Here is an 18171-nt window from a genome sequence, read left to right as displayed (position 1 = left end):
CTCACATAGTAAAAGGAACAAATTTCTAAAATTTAAAGTTTTCTCGAACAATAAGCTTCAGAACTGACAAGGGAACAGGCCATACTAGATTTATTGAGGAGTAACAAACCAGGATTAGGTAACATCTTGCCAATAGTGACTGATGTAGGTTAAGGAATTATCGACATATGTAAAATATATGATAGGAAAATGAACTTTAGATTTTGAAGGAATACATAGAACAGTTTATGTGTTTAACTCTTAAAGGATGTGGAGCATGCTGAGAAGAACCCATAAAGTCAAACCTGTAGAAATAAACACATTCCAAGAGGCAGAGATAACACATTCAAAGAAGTCAAGCAAGAACCAAATGTTCGGGAAGATGCTCGGGAATCAGCTCACACAACAGGCAATATGATAAGGGTTAACAAATGTTTCTGTGCTTTGTGAATTGAATGTTTTCTCCGTTATTTGTCTTTGCCTTAGATCTGTGTTATTTGTGGCAGTTAAATTGTCATTTCAAAGATTGTAGAGACATCTGTGTTATTGTCACGGGTAGCGTTTTCGATCACTGTCACTTCAAAAGATTCGTTATGGGCCGGCCCACTAAAATCTGTATAAAGACCTGCCCGACTTTTAGGTTTTTGAAGAGTCTGTCTTGGGCAACTAGGAACAGGCCTTCCCCTGCATTTGCCGGAATAAATAGTTTTGAACCTATCTCTTTGAGTCTGTCTACATCGAGAGCATCGATCCATTATCTTAGTGGATCCGCTAGGGAGAAAGGGAGATTTCTCCTCAACAGTGACCATAATTATTGGCTGGGATTTGGAGGTCAGCATTAAATGGTGGCAGCCATTCATTACACTTACACTTTCCCACAGACTTTCTATGGGCTTTTGCATTGGAACTTGCAGTGATTTGAGAGCCAAAACAATGCAGCGCCATTTACAAGGGATCTGGGACATGTCTGAACTGGGCATGCAACAGTGTATCTCCTTAACCAATCAGATTGAATAATTTTTAATGTGGTGTGCAGATTCTGAACCAGGAAGTGTCAGTTAGAATATTTAATTCAATGTCAAATCATGTACAGAAAGCAAAATAAAAAGAGCGAAAGATGGAATTAAGAGAGAGAGAGATAAAAAAGACAGGAAGAGAAAGTTAAAAAATTATTTATATATTTTTTTTTACATTTCCAACAGTAACTAAAATCTGAAGGAATGAGGCTCAACACTTGTAAAGGTTAATTTTCTGTGCCAGAGAGGTTGTTTTGCAGTAATTAAGATTTATCACGGCTTTAAAATAATTACTTACACTGGACTGCACAAGCCCTAACTTTTTCTTCCATGTTTAGTGGGTATTTATCACATAAGTACAGCAACTTCACACCCATCAATGCATTTCCATACCAAATCTCACGGCGAGATACTGGTATAGTGCAACCTCTGGAAGAGAAGCATAACCTCCTGATTTCCAAGTTTAACTGCACATGTGTGGTTGCTGGAATTTGATTCACCGTTATTGTTACTGCAAAATCTGGGCCAATATGATTGAATTTAATTTTCGGTTTGAGTGCAGAAGGGAAAGTGATAAACCATAGTTTTAAACTTGAGTAAAGCAAACTTCAAAGGGGAGGAAGTCATGCATCGGCTGTACAGAGCCTTAGACAGACCCCATTTGGAGCACTGCCTTCAGTTTTGGGCACCGCACTTCAGAAAATATGCATTGGCCTTGGAGGGATAACAGTTGAATTATGAGGACAGATGAAGGTTGAATTATGAGGACAGATGGCATAAACTTGGTTTGTATTTCATTGAGTTTAGAAGGATGATGGGTGATCTAATTGAGATGTTTAAAATGATAAAGGGATTTGATAGGATAGATACAGAAAAATGATTTCCTCTGCTGGTGAATTCAGAACAAGGGGGCACAATCTTAAAATTAGAGATAGGCCATTTAGAGATGATATCAGGAAGCACCTTTTCACACAAAATGTAATGGAAATCTGGAATTCTCCCCCACTGAAAAGGCTGTGGATGCTGAGTCAATTGCATTTTTTCAAGACCGATAGATTTTTGTTGGGGAAGGGTATCAAGCGATATGGTACAAAGGTGGGTAAATGGAGGTGGTCAGTCATTATCTGATTGAGTGGCGAAACAGGCTTGAGGGGCTTAATGACCTACTCCTGTTCCTATGATCAATCAGCCTTTGATTCCAAGTTAATCAAATCATACGACAAGGGATATTATAATATGCTGATTCCATTTCAATCATAATTGTAAAAAAGCAAAATACTACAGGTGCTGGAATCTGAAATAAAAACAGAAAATGCTGGAAATATTCAGCAGGTCTGTCCTGATGAAAGGCCATCGACCTGAAACGTTAACTCTCTTTCTTTCTCCACAGATGCTGCCTGACCTCTTGAGTATTTCCAGCATTTTCTGTTTTTATTTTAATCATAATTGTGTTTTTAACTGCTGTCAGGAGTTTGGAATTAACAAGAGAGAAGGACATTGTTCCTTGGATCATTAATGGTGTTTTATTGTGTTAACAACAATTGTCAAAGAAATGGGGACAATATAATCGTCCCCAGAATTCTACGTTACTCAGTCTTTAGATGGAATAGGTATTCTGGAAGTGATCTCCTCCTGTGATTAACAGTTAAAGATTGTTAGTAAGAATTTACTGAACAGAACTGCAAAAATTTCAGACCTTTCTTGTTTTAAAGCAATTCACATATATTGTGTTAATTTGGTTATTGTACTCTTTTTAATAGCTGTGTCTTTTTGCTTCTGTAAATTATTTCACCTGCAAATGCATTTAACCAAGTAGTTTTTGCCTGTATGTAATAGTTTGGTGACATTTATTTTCTGCCTTTCAATGTGGTTGGAGAATGTGGTCAGTAACCCATGTATTTTGTTGTATCAATTTAGGTATTAATTATTAAACCTGATTGCACTAATTTGTAAATGGCAGAGAATAATAATACAGGTTTCAGATCTAAATGGACTAATTCTGGTATGGACGCTGCTGTGTCGCCAGCAACACAAGAACAAGTATTAAGGAAAAGCCCAGATTTGCACCCTAGCTGCATGTGACACCTCTCTGGACATCTTAATCCAGTTTCTGAATTTACCCAATTAATAATCACAGGTCTAAAAATATGTGTTTTGATAATTTATGAAGTAGTACCACTGAGACACCATCTTGCACTATATTTTTAAAGTGTAAAACTGATTAAGTATAAAAGTTGATATTTACCATAAGAACTCCTGTGAGGTAGCCCTATTGGAACGTCTCCTTTCTGTGACCCATTGATCCTCGGGCGTTTTAACAGTTTGCAGATTCACTTCTTCCCATTTCTCTAAATGTGGTGGCATACTGACTAAATAAAGTTGAGAAGAAACATTGTTATTACCAAGGAAAAATAAAGTATTTAGCTTTTATTCTGGTCCTGGTTGATGTATAAATTCTAAGACAGTAGGCAGATCTATCTTTAACCTAATGTACATTACTTGAAACTTTATTCTTTTTGAATAAAATAATTCCCTTTCTAATTACAGATGAAGTGAAAGGTTAGTTACCGTCATCATTTGTTAGTGGTCCATTGGTGTCAGAAATTGTAGTAATCCATGGGACTTTTGAAATTAATACATTTTCTTTCTCCTTGTGTCTGGAAACCCAGGAACTTCCTTTCTGTCATTTTATTAGTCAACCAAATCATTCTTGTTAATGAATTAGGTTATATTTATGTATTTCTTGATAGAAAATGACTTAAAATTTATTATGGTAAAAAAGTGACAAAATTGTAATAGATAGCCTGATAGTGTTTGTGGTAAATAAGAGAGCTACAACCGAACCATCAAATTTGTAGCTTAACCCTAACATCCAGGCTTGGATGTCCTCATCTGATGTATTTGCTAGTTCTTGGCTAGGCTACATTCCGTACAGAAAGGAGCTGCATAATGTACAGCAAATTATCATTGAAAGAATCAGGGTAGAAGCATCAATTCTAACAGTAAGTTGTACCAATTCTTTAGAAAAACTCAAAACTCAAATTCGAATCAAAACAACTTTGCGGTAAAAAAAGGATAATGCTGCAAAATGTAATTTTATCCCCTCCCTCATTTAAAGATTCTTAATAAAAACTCATATATGCCATATAGTTTTCACAGAAAAGATGATGAAATAAAAAAATCCATGTGGCAGAGAACTCACCAATTTCACACTGAAATGAAAGGTTTTAATGATTACCTTTTGTTGTGCTCAATGTTGTAATGCTTCACATACACTATAACTAAGCAGCAAATGCTGACAAAGGTGAAATATTTATTAGAGCACAAAATGAAAAAGGAACAGCAGGTATTTAAGAGAATTATCTTAAAAGTCTAAATAAACTCCACTTCATTAGTAATGGGGCAGAAATTGGTCCTTGTTATGCCCATTTTCCAGGTAGAATCCAGGAAGGCAAAAAGACCAATTTTAAGGTGCAACACCCTACACCTGATCAAAGCCTGCATTACAACCCCTGCATAATGGTGTGGATGGCTTTGCAAGCGTTTCGGGCGGCTGCCTAAAACAGGTGTTAGGCGCCATACACGTTAATTAGGAACCTAACGCCTGTTGGAGGAACTCTCTCAAATTTGTTTATGATGTGCTGAGCAGGTGCTGAGCCTGCCTCACTCAATGTTTCAGCGGCCGTGCCTGCTTTGCCAACTCCACAGTGGGACCCCCCCGCCTCCCCCTCCCCCAAATGTCCACTGTCAGCGAGGCAAGCGGCCCAGCATTCAGCATATGCAATAGACGTGATGCCTGTGGAGGCATGAAAGGCTCCGGTAGCTCGCACATAAATGTTAGTGAGGCCCAAGGCTCAATTTCGGCATGGTGCATGTCTACCCAGTTTAGACAAAATTGGCATTGGGGTCTTTTGACGTAATTGACGTCAACTTAATCAGCTGGGTATACCCTCTTCAGACTCGGAGGACCCAAGCAAAATGGTGGCAACCACCGTGACGGTGGCAACAGGGCGCTAAGTTTTAACACTCCATTTCAGGTCGCTATATCCTTGCTTCCATTGGATGGGAGGCCTGAAAATTCAGCCCCATATAAAACTTTAGTGATTTCAAAAGTGAGCCAACCTCAAAGTAAAACCCCTTCAAAAATAAAACTTTTTTCTCGTAAAATGAACCTTTTGGCATTTAACTTTCAGCGAGAGGATTAAAGGAATATACTGATTGAAATATCTCAGGCTGCAGTGTCAATGCTGTGTGGACCTATCCAATTTCTAGATAGTGTGCCACATCACATACTGATACAATGATACCGTTGATATTTTCCTCTAAATGCACAATGCATCAATGAACAACCTGAATAATCTATCCTAGAACTCCCATTTTTCTTGAAACCAGGATCAAAGTTGGTTTTCCATAAGTTAATCTATTTATGCAGATTCGGATACTGGTACCCAAGTATAACTCTGTTGCTGGAATGATGGCCTTTATTATTCTCTCTTTTCTCAGTCCATTTTATTTAATTTATATTTAATACTTTCCACTTAACCGATTTTTTTCATATTCCATCATTCTATTTACACCTGATTGAGGTTGGTTTTACAGACATCTAATAATATGTAATGGGTTTTCTGTTGATTTTTGAGATAATTACTCTGGCTTTCTTTTTATTCTCTTTTATGTTGTCTTGAATTGCCATCTAATTCAGACTAATGGTGGCCACAAAGTCTGCTTTACAGGAGGTGGCTCACATATTTCATTTCAATGTGAGGTTACTGAGACCTTTTCCACATTTTCTATCATCAAAAAAGCATGAAATATTGATCGTGTTTGGTAAAATTAATCACATCAATGGAATGTGGAAACATTAACAATCCATCAGTGCCACTCCACACAACACACTTCCTATGGCAGTATAAGCTGTAGGAGAGTCCATGCCAATCTTACCAAACTGAAGGATTCATCATGAAAGAAAATGGCAGACAAATATTTTAAAGTAACTGAAAGCATTATACATTGCATACATGGATATTTATTTTCTATGCTGACACCATGGGGTTGGTGGCTGAAATTTCTAATGCATCTCTATGAGGATGAACAAATGCTTGGACATCCAAAATAGGGAAATTAAATTTCTAGGAAAAGCAAGATGATAGCCAGAAATACCGAAATATAGTTTATAAGGATGATAGGAGCAGTCTAAAAAATAAAACCATATTCAGTTTTTGCAAGGAAATTATGAATTGGTTTAATAAATTTTAAACATGAAGTTGTAGATGCTAATTACCCATTGGTGTCCAATAATAAATATAATGCTACTCATAAAATATGCATGATTACATGCATAGGAATAACACAGCTGTGTGTGCATGGTTTGAATCAGTTACTCTAATTTCAGTAATAAAACAGAAAATGTTGGAAATACTCAGCAGGTCAGGCAGGATCTGTGGAGAGAAAAACAGAGTTAACATTTCAGGTCGATGACCTTTCATCGACCTGAAACATTAACTCTGTTTCTTTTTCTACTAATGCTGCCTGACCTGCTGATTGTTGCCAGCATTTTCTGTTTTTATTTCAGATTTCCAGCCTCTGCAGTATTTTGCTTTTGTTTTACTCTAATTTCAGTTATTCATTCTAGTAAAAATAAATTCATGAGTTAAATATGAATAACCGTCTGCATTATTAAGCTGTATTGTTGTCAAGTTATTTAAACAGGGATGCATGAAATACAGAACATTGCCTAAAACTGTTTTGACATTTTTAAAATATTTAAACATTAAATTTGATGACTTTTTATTATGAAGACTATGGGGAGAAAATTCGGGTCCTTTGTGCCTTCTGTTAGCAACCCGTGCAAACTACTTTTTGCCCTGGTGCGGCACCGCTACCGATGCCTGCAAAATTCCGCGGGATTTTAACGGTGGCACTAACCGGTAGTGCACCGGCAATGATGTGCGCAGTGACCCGTTTTTGCCCCGGAGTGAAAATTTGGTAGTGCCCTGTGAGGCTGCCACGGGCAATGTCCGTGACAGCTTTGCGAGGTGTGTACTGCGCTGTAGGCCGCTCCCGGGGCTAAAATTAAGGGGGAGGTGCGGCAGTAAAAAATTTAAAAATGGGCGATTTACGGTCGCGGGCTTCTCGATTGTAGATCGCGGGGTTCATGCCGCGATCTTGCAGCCCAGCACTCCACTTGTGTGCCGGGCTGCTGCCAAGGCAACCCGCTCCCTGGTGGTCTGCGATAGCCTCATCTCCCTTCTGCAGAGTTGGCAGCTTGGTCCTCCCCTTTAATCGAAGCGGAGAGCCCTGTCTTCCGCCAGCATTACGTGTCCCACCGCGTAGTGCTGAAAACATAGCGCCCGTCCCGCTCCCAACAGGAACTGCAGCGCAACATTTTGTGCTGCTGTTCCTGTCGGGGGCAGTAAGCCCAATATAGCTTGCGGGGCGGGACTTCTGCGTCTGGCGCAGGAACTTCCGCCTTGCGGCTGTTAAATGGGGCAATACCGAATTTTAGGCCCTAAAACTGGGTTTAAAAAGCCCCCCAGAATAAAAATCTGTAGATGCTGGAAATCTGAAATAAAATCAGAAAATGTTGGAACACTTAGCAGGTCAGTCAGAATCTATAAAGAGAACAGATAATTTAACGTTTCAGGTGTGGATATTTCAGCAAAAATTATGATGAAGGGCTATACTTTAAACTAAAATTTGGGTGCCCTTGTAGGTGAAGGAGTTTTTTTAATGGTTGCTCATTAATGCAAAATTTGTGTAAAATTTCAATATATGGGTAGAATGGCAGGGAACCTGTGAAAATAATGTTAATGTCTACAGAATAAAATTAAATAATTCAGGATTCATTTAGTTCATACCAGCATCCAGAGATGGTCTATGTGGGGCTTTGACACTCGGAATATTTTGCTCAATTTCTACTTTGATTAGATCGGTGTCGTCTGGCTCTTTTCTAAAGGAGGCGGGTTTAGCTACTTCACTTCTTGAGGTAACATCAGATTTCTTTGTCTTACTACTGTTTGTCATAGCTGGTTCCGTAAGGTCCAAGAGATCCAAAGCTGGTGACAGAACTGTAATATTAAATAGTGTCATTAGAAGTAAATAAACAGCAAGGCAACCTTAGTAAAGTTGAATTACATTTGTTTTCTTGTGGAAAAGTTTTGATGAGAGCATTACAGCCAATTTTTTCTGAAAGATTACTTTATAGGAGTAATTTTCCGACTTTGCACTGCCACTGGGGATCTTTGCCTGCCAACAAGACATATTGTAATTTCAGGCACAATTTGTGTACAATTTTGCACCCATTATTTGAAATGGCTGGAAAATTGTATACAGTTGCACCTGACTTTCTGATATAAGTTGCTGGTAAATAAGACTCCATGCCAGCAGCATGAAGTAGGAACAGTACCAATTATTTGTGATCTTTATATAAAAATTAGGATAAATTACTGGTATTTTAAAATTCTGCATATAAGCAGGTTACACATAATTAGATTCAATAATAAATTATAACAGTGATTTTGTGATACCACTCTCCCAGTGGGGATGACATGCTCAGAAGGATTGCGGGGTAGAAAAAATTGAAAATTGCAGCCTTAATTCTTTAACCTGTGCTTCCTACAATTGTAGCTTCCTAGATCATAGAACTGATCCTCATAAGAAAGCCAAATACGTCTTTGTAGTCTTAACTACAATGACACTGTTCTTACCTCAATTGCAATTGTTCTACCAATTTGTATCCATTGCGAATCTGTAGTACAATTATGGAAATGGAAATATCCCCAGTAGCAAGTTATCAACTGATTCTTTACATTTTTCCTCATTCCTGTCAATTGTTTTGAGGAAAAATATTTAGGTTATACTAGTAAAATATCTGATGTACTTTGATAAGATTTGAACTGTTAAAAGTGGATAATTTTAACCTAATCTGCTCGGCGAGAAACTGACAATTGAATCTGCCTCCTTTTTACACCTGCCTGATTTTACTTTCCATCGAAGTAAAATCAGGCGGAATGTAAAACGGGCGGCAGATCCGATCCCGTCAGTTACCTGTCAGATAGGTTAGGTTAAAATTACCCTCTTAGTGTTCTTGTCGGTCACATAGTTTAATGAATCACCTCTGGACCCATGAACTGCCTTGCAGCAGCACTCAACATTAGCTCCAAAAGCTTACATGCAACTATAGATTTTATAGATGGTAGCTGCTTACAATTGAATGCTCAAAGAAAATCAGGTTTCATTTTTGGATGCAATTGATCACATAATGATTTGTTCAATGTCCAAGGGCTTTGTTGTCACAAATACAAGTCTTGTCTTATAATTTGACCGAGTGGAAGAGGTTTTATGGTGGCACCCAACAATGTGAACACTTATCATGTAGCACGTCTCACCATCCGAAAACCTAAGATACATTTGGGCAACTTCCTGGTAATCTAGGGTGCCAACAGATGTCTGTGTTTCATAAATGTGCAATTAATCAATAAGTGATCACAGAAGGTTTTTGGGACTATCCAGGTTATAGTAATAGAGCAAAACCCACTTAAGCACACATACCAGATAAATACACACTTTTTAAAAAAAACAATTTGTATTCTTTTCCCATTAGCTCACCAGTCCCTCACCTAAATATACAGATTCTCACTTATTTAGCCCATTGTCCCAAAGAAGCAAATTATTTAATGCTATTAAATTATTTAGTACTATTCACCGCTTACCTGAGTAAAGTACAACTAGAAGACTTTCCAGACTCAGCTTCTTCCCAGGCTGCTCCTGATCCATTCTTGTCCCAAAGACTTTCGTTGATTGCTGTGATCCCACTCCTCTCCTGAGGAGTTCCTCTGGTTGGCCCATGTTTACTCCCATTTTGTTCTTCCTCTTAAGAATTTCTTTTCTACTTCTACTCTGATTGCTAAAAAGTCAGCACCACTCTATTTGTCTCATCTTTTAAAAAAGAAAATGTAGTATTTCTTATCTTCAAACCTACACAAAGCACTGTTTTGCACATCTGTTTATAACCTGTGTAATAAGAAAATAAGAAATACAAACAGGAGTAGGCCATACGGCCCCTCGAGCCTGCTCCGCCATTCAATAAGATCATGGCTGATCTGATCATGGACTCAACTCCACTTCCCTGCCTGCTCCCCATAACTCCTTATCGATTAAGAAACCATCTATTTCTGGCTTAAATTTATTCAATGTCCCAACTTCCACAGCTCTCTCAGGCAGCGAATTCCACAGATTTACAACCCTGAGAAGAAAACATTTCTCCTCATCTCAGTTTTAAATGGGCGGCCCCTTATTCTAAGATAATGCCCTCTAGTTCGAGTCTCCCCCATCAGTGGAAACATCCTCTCTGCATCTACGCTGTCAAGCCCCCTCATAATCTTATATGTCTCGATAAGATCACCTCTCATTCTTCTGAATTCCAATGAGTAGAGGCCTAACCTACTCAACCTTTCCTCATAAGTCAACCCCCTCATCCCCAGAATCAACCTAGTGAACCTTCTCTGAACTGCCTCCAAAGCAAGTATATAATTTCGTAAATATGGAAACCAAAACTGCACACAGTATTCCAGGTGTGGCCTCACCAATACCTTATATAGCTGTAGTAGGACTTCCCTGCTTTTATACTCCATCCCCTTTGCAATAAAGGCCAAGATACCATTGGCCTTCCTGATCACTTGCTGTACCTGCATACTAACCTTTTGTGTTTCATGCACAAGTACCCCCAGGTCCCGCTGTACTATGGCATTTTGCAATCTTTCTCCATTTAAATAACAATTTGCTCATTGATTTTTTTTCTGCCAAAGTGCATGACCTCACACTTTCCAACATTATACTCCATCTGCCAAATTTTTGCCGCTCACTTAGCCTGCCTATGTCCTTTTGCAGATTTTTTGTGTCTTCCTCACTCATTGCTTTTCCTCCCATCTTTGTATCATCAGCAAACTTGGCTACGTTATACTCAGTCCCTTCTTCCAAGTCATTAATATAGATTGTAAATAGTTGGGATCCCAGCACTGATCCCTGCGCACCCCACTAGTTACTGGTTGCCAACCAGAGAATGAACCATTTATCCCGACTCTCTGTTCTCTGTTAGTTAACCAATCCTCTATCCATGCTAATATATTACCTCCAACCCCGTGAACTTTTATCTTGTGCAGTAACCTTTTATGTGGCACCTTGTCAAATGCCTTCTGGAAGTCCAAATACACCACATTCACTTGTTCCCCTTTATTCACCCTGTTCGTTACATCCTCAAAGAACTCCAGCAAATTTGTCAAACATGACTTCCCCTTCATAAATCCATGCTGACTCTGCCTGACCGAATTTTGCTTTTCCAAATGTCCTGCTACTGCTTCTTTAATAATGGACTCCAACATTTTCCCAACCTCAGATGTTAGGCTAACTGGTCTATAGTTTCCTGATTTTTGTCTACCTCCTTTTTTAAATAGTGGTGTTACATTTTGCAGTTTTCAAATCTGCTGGGACCTCCCCAGAATCCAGAGAATTTTGGCAAATTACAACCAATGCACCCACTTTCCCTGCCGGTACTTCTCTTAAGACCCGAGGATGCAAGCCATCAGATCCAGGGGATTTATCTGCCTTTAGTCCCATTATCTTACTGAGTACCACCTCCTTTGTGATTGTGATTGTATTAACTTCCTCCCCCCCGCTCCCCCCCCCCCCCCCATTGCCCCTTGACTATCCACTGTCGCAATATTGTTAGTGTTCTCTAGCGTAAAGACTGATACAAAATATTTGTTCAGAGTTTCTGCCATCTCTATTTTCCCCATTACTAATTCCCCAGTCTCGTCCTCTAAGGGACCAACATTTACTTTAGCCACCCTTTTCCTTTTTATATACCTATAGAAACTCTTGTTATCTGTTTTTATATTTTGCGCTAGTTTACTTTCATAATTTATCTTTCCTTTCTTAATCATTTTTTTAGTCATTCTTTGCTGGCTTTTAAAAGCTTCCCAGTCTTCTGTCCTCCCACTAGTTTTGGCCACTTTGTATGCCCTTGTTTTTAATTGGATACCATCCTTTATTTCTTTAGTTAGCCATGGATGGCTATCTTTTGTCTTACACTCTTTCCTCTTCACTGGAATATATTTTTCCTGAGCGTTGTGAAATATCTCCTTAAATGTACATCACTGTTCATCAACCGTCCTACCCTTTAATCTATTTTCCCAGTCCTCTTTACCCAACTCTGCCCTCATACCTTCATAGTCTCCTTTATTTAAGCTTAGTATGCTGGTTAGAGATCCAACTTCCTCACCCTCCATCTGAATTTGAAATTCAATCATGCTATGATCACTCATTCTGAGGGGATCCTTTACTTGGAGATTGTTTATTAATCCTGTCTCATTACAGCACCAGATCTACGATAGCCTGCCCCCTGGTTGGTTCAATTACATACTGCTCATGGAACCCATCCCTTACGCATTCTATGTACTCCACCTCAAGGCTACCCTGACTAATTTGATTTGTCCAATCAATATGAAGGTTAAAATTACCCATGATTATTGCTGTTCCTTTTTTACAAACCCCCACTATTTCCTGGTTTATGCTCCGACCAACAGAGTTGCTACTGTTAGGGAGCCTATAGACTACACCCACCAGTGACTTTTTCCCCTTATTGTTCCTTATCTCCACCCAAACTGTTTCAACACCCTTATCATTTGAGCCAATATTGTTTCTTACTATTGCAGTGATCCCATCCATTATCAATAGAGCTACCCCACCTCCTTTTCCTTTCTGTCTGTCCTTCCGGATTGTCAAGTACCCCTGAATAATTAATTCCCAGTCCTGGTCACTTTGCAACCACGTCTCTGTAATGGCTATCAGATCATACCCATTTGTCTCAATTTGTGCCGTCAACTCATCTATTTTGTTACAAATGCTACGTGCATTTAGGCAAAGTGTCTATAGTTATCATATATTAAAAACTGTGGTCTGTGTGCACTTCCTGTGCACAAAACTTTACTTCCTGATGTCCTGTTGTTGTCACTATTTTGAGTCAACTTTTCTCCCATTATAAATTCCTATTTCCACATTTATATTTGGAACTGCCTATGTAAACTTGTAGTATACATCTTTCTACAAGTGGAGGTGATGCAATTTTACATCTTCCGGCTCCTTAAAAACTCATATGTCCCAACTATACTTACCTGTTTCCCCAATTTCTGTCAATTTTGATGTGAATTATAATCAATAACACAAATTCAAAATATGAAATTAAAATAAGGATAGCTGACTTTAAAATGAGGACTGGATGACCTCTGCATGTCCTGGTCCAATTATCACCCACCCTCCAACCCTGCTTCACTTGAAGATTACACTGGGTCCTGCCTCCCCATGAACAATGCCACAAGAGATTGACTAGTAATATATAAAAAGTTTTGGATTTAGTGTCACACTTACTTCCTGTAACACATTCCCTATCAAACTTTGATGGTAACCCTCCTATTGTTTTAAAACAGCAGATCCTCTAACTCAACAAGAGCAATGCCATAAAATAATGTGCATGTGTCTATATTAAAATATGCACAATATATAAAAATAGATATGTGAAACACACATACACACACACACACAGGATCTGGTTTCACACCATTTGTGTATCAGTTAGATGCCTAAACTGGTTTCGTGCACATTTTTAGCTGGCATTGAAAGGACCTTCAAGATATAATTTTGGTTTGCTGAATGATGTCCTGTGATAACTATGCATTGAGGTAATTCTCAATTTGAGCAGAATAACTTTGTGCTTATGTAAAATGAAGCTGTTCTATTTTGATATCACACTAAAACAGCGCTGGAGCAGAGGTTACTGAGCTGCCTTTTTGTGTGTTTCTGGCAGGCATTCACATGTGCGTGAATTAACAATTTATAGATGAAATTGAAGTGCTAATGAGATCAGATGACACAACCTAAATACTAAACAACCTGTACTGTACTGCTTCATATCAAATTTAAAGAAAACTGCAGAGCAACCAATGGAGAAAAGTGCTAGAAGCTACCACCTTAATTATTCATGAAACAAATCAGATGTTGATGTTCTTCATTTTTAAATTAGATGGCCATATTCGTGTCACTTCTCAAATACTTTCTGACACTCTTGCTGGTTCATGCATCTGTATCATTCTTGCAACAGCTCACTGACATTAAATATATCTCAATCAGCTTTAGCTCATAAAAGTTATATTGACCACATACCCTGTATAAGAAAATGTTTGTGTTGTTTCTTCGCATTATCTATTATTATTACATAGTAATAAAATGCACAAAAATGTCTTTCAAGTAAATTGTTTTGCATTTTATATTTTCACAGCTAATGGAAAGGAAAATGGCGCAGGGTGTATAATGGCCAACTGATCCACTACTGCCTGTTTTGTGCCCGCCCAAGTTTAATTTTACCCCCAGGTTGTTTTCAGTCATTGAAGGCTTTGGAAGGAGGGGGACATAGATATAAGATTAAATGTAAGAGATTTAGGGCAGAGAGCAGGAAAGAAATCTTTTTCACACAGGGCGTTGTTAGGCTGAAAATGCACGATGAGGGATACCAATATAAGATTAAATTCAACTAATTATGGATAGAGAGTAGGAGACACTTTTTTTTTTACACAGGCTGTGGAACGCACTACTAGAGTGATTAAAGCAGAGAGCAAGCCAACATTTAGGAACAGGTCAGATAGGTGGTTGAAGGAATGTGAATAAAAGTGAGTACCTGAGATTATGATTGCTTTTCATGTGGAAAATAAACACCCAAATGAATTGATTGGCCTGTTTCTGTTTGTGATTTCTATATAATTCTATTTTTAAAATATGCTATCCTAATGTCAGATTGATTTCTAAATAAAGACACAAACTTTCAATAATTGAGCATTTATGATATAAAATCACAAAAAGTTGTTATAATACTAACTACAGATATTTCCTAATTATTACAATTAAATTCCAATTTCCATAAACAGTGACTAACTCTTTGCTGCACATTAATCCCAAATAAATTACAAATATATTGGATTGTTCCTGGGAAAAATAATTTTATATATTATGAGGTTCATTCCTTTTCTTTGTAATACTTAGGTTAATGGTCACCTGCTGTGTTTGATGTTGGTGTACGTGAAACTCTGTCAGCTTTTGCTTCAAGTAGAAAATCGTCAATTGAGGGGCTCAGGAGAGGTCGACTTTCCTGTTGTTCATTCACCAGCTAAAAATAGAAATAAAAGAAGCAGTCAAGCAGAGGAGGATGCGGGGGAGAGTTCAATTATAAAACAAGCTTTCAATGAAAATGTTAAATCAATATTTCAAGTCAGCCAGCTTGAACTTGTGAATCCTTTAGAAATGTTTAGCCACAAATGAGCTCATGTTTTCATTTTGTTCAATTAATCAAAGTGGTTTAGTAGAACTTTAAACATTGCTATATATTCTTTGGTTCAAACTATATTTTAGTTCTGTAAGCACAAGGACACTTTTCTGATGGCTTGTGGTGAGTATAGTATTGTATTCTGTATTATTACAACAATTGTAACTGAAGCCTGATTTAAGCAAGATGTGATGAAACTATTGGTCGGTGCGAATGGTTGAACCACTGGAGAGAAGCATCTGTCTAAAACCTATATGCTCCTTGGCAGATTGGAGTATATATGAAAGTTTTCCAGGTTTGAAGTCAACGATAATCACAATGAGCGATTTGTTACATTAGCTGACACAATGAAGGGACCAAGCTCAGATGGTATATTGGCAATGTTTTTTAATGCTGTTAATGTTGCCTGCTGTAATAAGGATTGCATAGAAATATAATGGAAAACTTTAACTAAGAGCAACGTTGATTTAATTTGTTGCCTGTAGCATTGCTCAGACATAAAAATAAACAAATTAAAAATATTAAACATAATATTAATCATCTAACAGCTTATCCCCTAATTATTTGCTGTTTGTTTAGTCTATATATCAAATTATTTTTAAATTGTCTTCTTTATTCTCTAATATTTAGCTTACTACCTTTGTGCACATTTATCATTTCCTTGTGATTCCTTCCGTTGCTTTAAAATGTTGACCTGTGCAAAATCACATTTATCTTTACACTTAAGCCATTTTTTTAAAATGAAGTAATTATGCCTCAACCTCAGAAGAGCACCCCCCACTGCACTGACATGAATTTTCCATTTCCTGCTTCACTCTGTAACCATAAGCATAAATTGTGACTAAATCCTTTAGATTTCTTTCTTTAAAACAATCAGTATGTTTACTGAATAATTTTTTGAAAAGAGGGGAAGGGAACAAGCAGTGAAGTCTAAGCCTGGGCTAAGGCAAAGATGGTGAGAGATCTTGATTTAAGGGTGGCAGAGAATCTGGAGGTAAAGAGATTCGAATTGGGAAGGAAAACTGCATTAGTGAACGTGATTGAGTGGGCTTGTAAATCAAGAGAGTGGGGTTGTCCGTGGGAGGCAGTAAGGTCATGATCGAGGAAGTAGCAAAATGTGTGGCTTGGGGATGCTGAGGGCTGAAAGGAAGGACATGGGAGAGGCTGGGACTTGAGGCCATGCAGTATTTTCTGAAAGTTGTAGTCTGGTTGCTTGGTCATGTTGTAGCAGCTTCACAGCATAACTGTGCTCTTTGAAGTAGATTGTGCTGTACAGTGGCTTATGGGCAATGCGATTCACTGTTTTGTTTCAGATCGTTGGGCGCTAGCTAGGCAGGCTGGGCACTGATGTATTGGATGAGGGTGTGCTCGAATCTGAGATGTTCATGAAGTCCAGTGAGGGGCTTCAGGCCATTGTGAGAGATGGAGAAAGAATAGAGGAGAGAAGGAGGGAGAGTCAGGACTGAGGGAGAAAGGGGCTTGAAACAAAAGTGTGCCAGTGACCAAATTTTACTTTATATGAGGGAATGTGTTTAGTTGTGTCAGGGTGTGGGGGAGAGGGGGGGCTGCTGTGATTTCTGTGTCATCTACAGGGGGTGGGGTTGACCCATTGAGAATTTTACCTCAGTAGGGGACTATGGGGATGGCAGCATTGGATTTTCACCTCAGCAGTTGGGGGGGGTTATTTTTTTTCCCTGGAGGTCATGATTTGTGCCTTCATGGAAGTGGTCTGATTCTTGCTTTAGCTAGGGAGGGCGATATTTTTCCTTAGCGGAAGAGGAATGGTCTTTTGTTTCTCCCTTAGCAGGGGGAAGGAATAAGCTATTTGTTTTTGTGGGTGAAGTGGGGGCTTGAGGTATTTGCCACAACAGACATGGTGATATCTCCTTCAGCGTGAAGCTGCTGTTGCTTCATTCCCTATCCCCCTTATAGCGCTTCAGAACTTCCAGTTCTTTTTTGCAATATGAAGGTGCTAGAGGAGCATTAAATATCAATATTCACTTTTACACCTGTTTTTGAACACTCTGCAATGGTCCCTTTAAGAATATAAGAACATAAGAATTAGGAGCAGGAGTAAGCCATATGGCCCCTTGAGACTGCACCGCCATTCAATAAGATCATGGCTGATCTTTGAACTCAACTACACTTTCCCGCCCAAGCACCATATCCCTTGATTCAAAAGTCTAACGTTCTCAGCCTTGAACATACTTAACAACTCAACATCCACAACCCTTTGGGGTAGAGAATACCAAAATTCACAACCCTCTGAGTAAAGAAATTCTTCCTCATCTCAGTCTTAAAAGGCCAATCCTTTAACCTGAGACTATGCCCCCTAATTCTACACTCTCCAGCCAGAGGAAACAATCTCTTAGCATCTATTCTGTCAACCCCCCTCAGGATCTTATATGTTTCAATAAGATAACCTCTCATTCTTCTAAACTCTAGAGTATAGGCCCAATCTACTCAATCTCTCCTCATAGGTCAACTCTCTCAGCCCAGGAAACAATCTAGTGAACCTTCGTTCACCACCTCTAATGCAAGTATATACATCGCCTCCAGGGACCACTGGCTAGGCAATGCCTTGCCCCACTGTGTACACACTCCCCCCATTTGGTACTGAAAATTGAAAAATGGTTTGCAATTGAGACCCATTTGACAGCCTCGGGCGGTGGAGATTCTTTTTCGTATTATCAACTGCCTCCCATCCTGTTTATATGTATGTCTTGCTGCAGTCACCATCAGCCATGGCTGTTATTGGGTGCCTCTCATCTTGTTCCTCATTTGATTTTTTATTTACACCATGTTGGT

At 38.6% G+C, this 18171-nt stretch overlaps 1 protein-coding gene across 1 annotated transcript in view; it reads right to left on the bottom strand.

The window, feature by feature from the left end:
• The window catches only part of pex5la (peroxisomal biogenesis factor 5-like a), a 302502-nt gene that overhangs the window by 112210 nt on the left and 172121 nt on the right, over positions 1-18171 (bottom strand). The window contains exons 3-5 of the mRNA XM_070883494.1: positions 15096-15207; positions 7853-8062; positions 3241-3364 (exon numbers count right to left, since the gene is read on the bottom strand). Coding sequence (XP_070739595.1) covers positions 3241-3364; positions 7853-8062; positions 15096-15207 — 446 coding nt within the window. The remainder of the gene's footprint in view (positions 1-3240; positions 3365-7852; positions 8063-15095; positions 15208-18171) is intronic.

Source organism: Pristiophorus japonicus, chromosome 6 (assembly GCF_044704955.1).
Source record: "Pristiophorus japonicus isolate sPriJap1 chromosome 6, sPriJap1.hap1, whole genome shotgun sequence".
Lineage (NCBI taxonomy): Eukaryota > Metazoa > Chordata > Chondrichthyes > Pristiophoridae > Pristiophorus > Pristiophorus japonicus.
The sequence above is the reverse complement of the archived record's forward strand: the minus strand, read 5'-3'. Positions and strand labels throughout refer to the sequence as shown.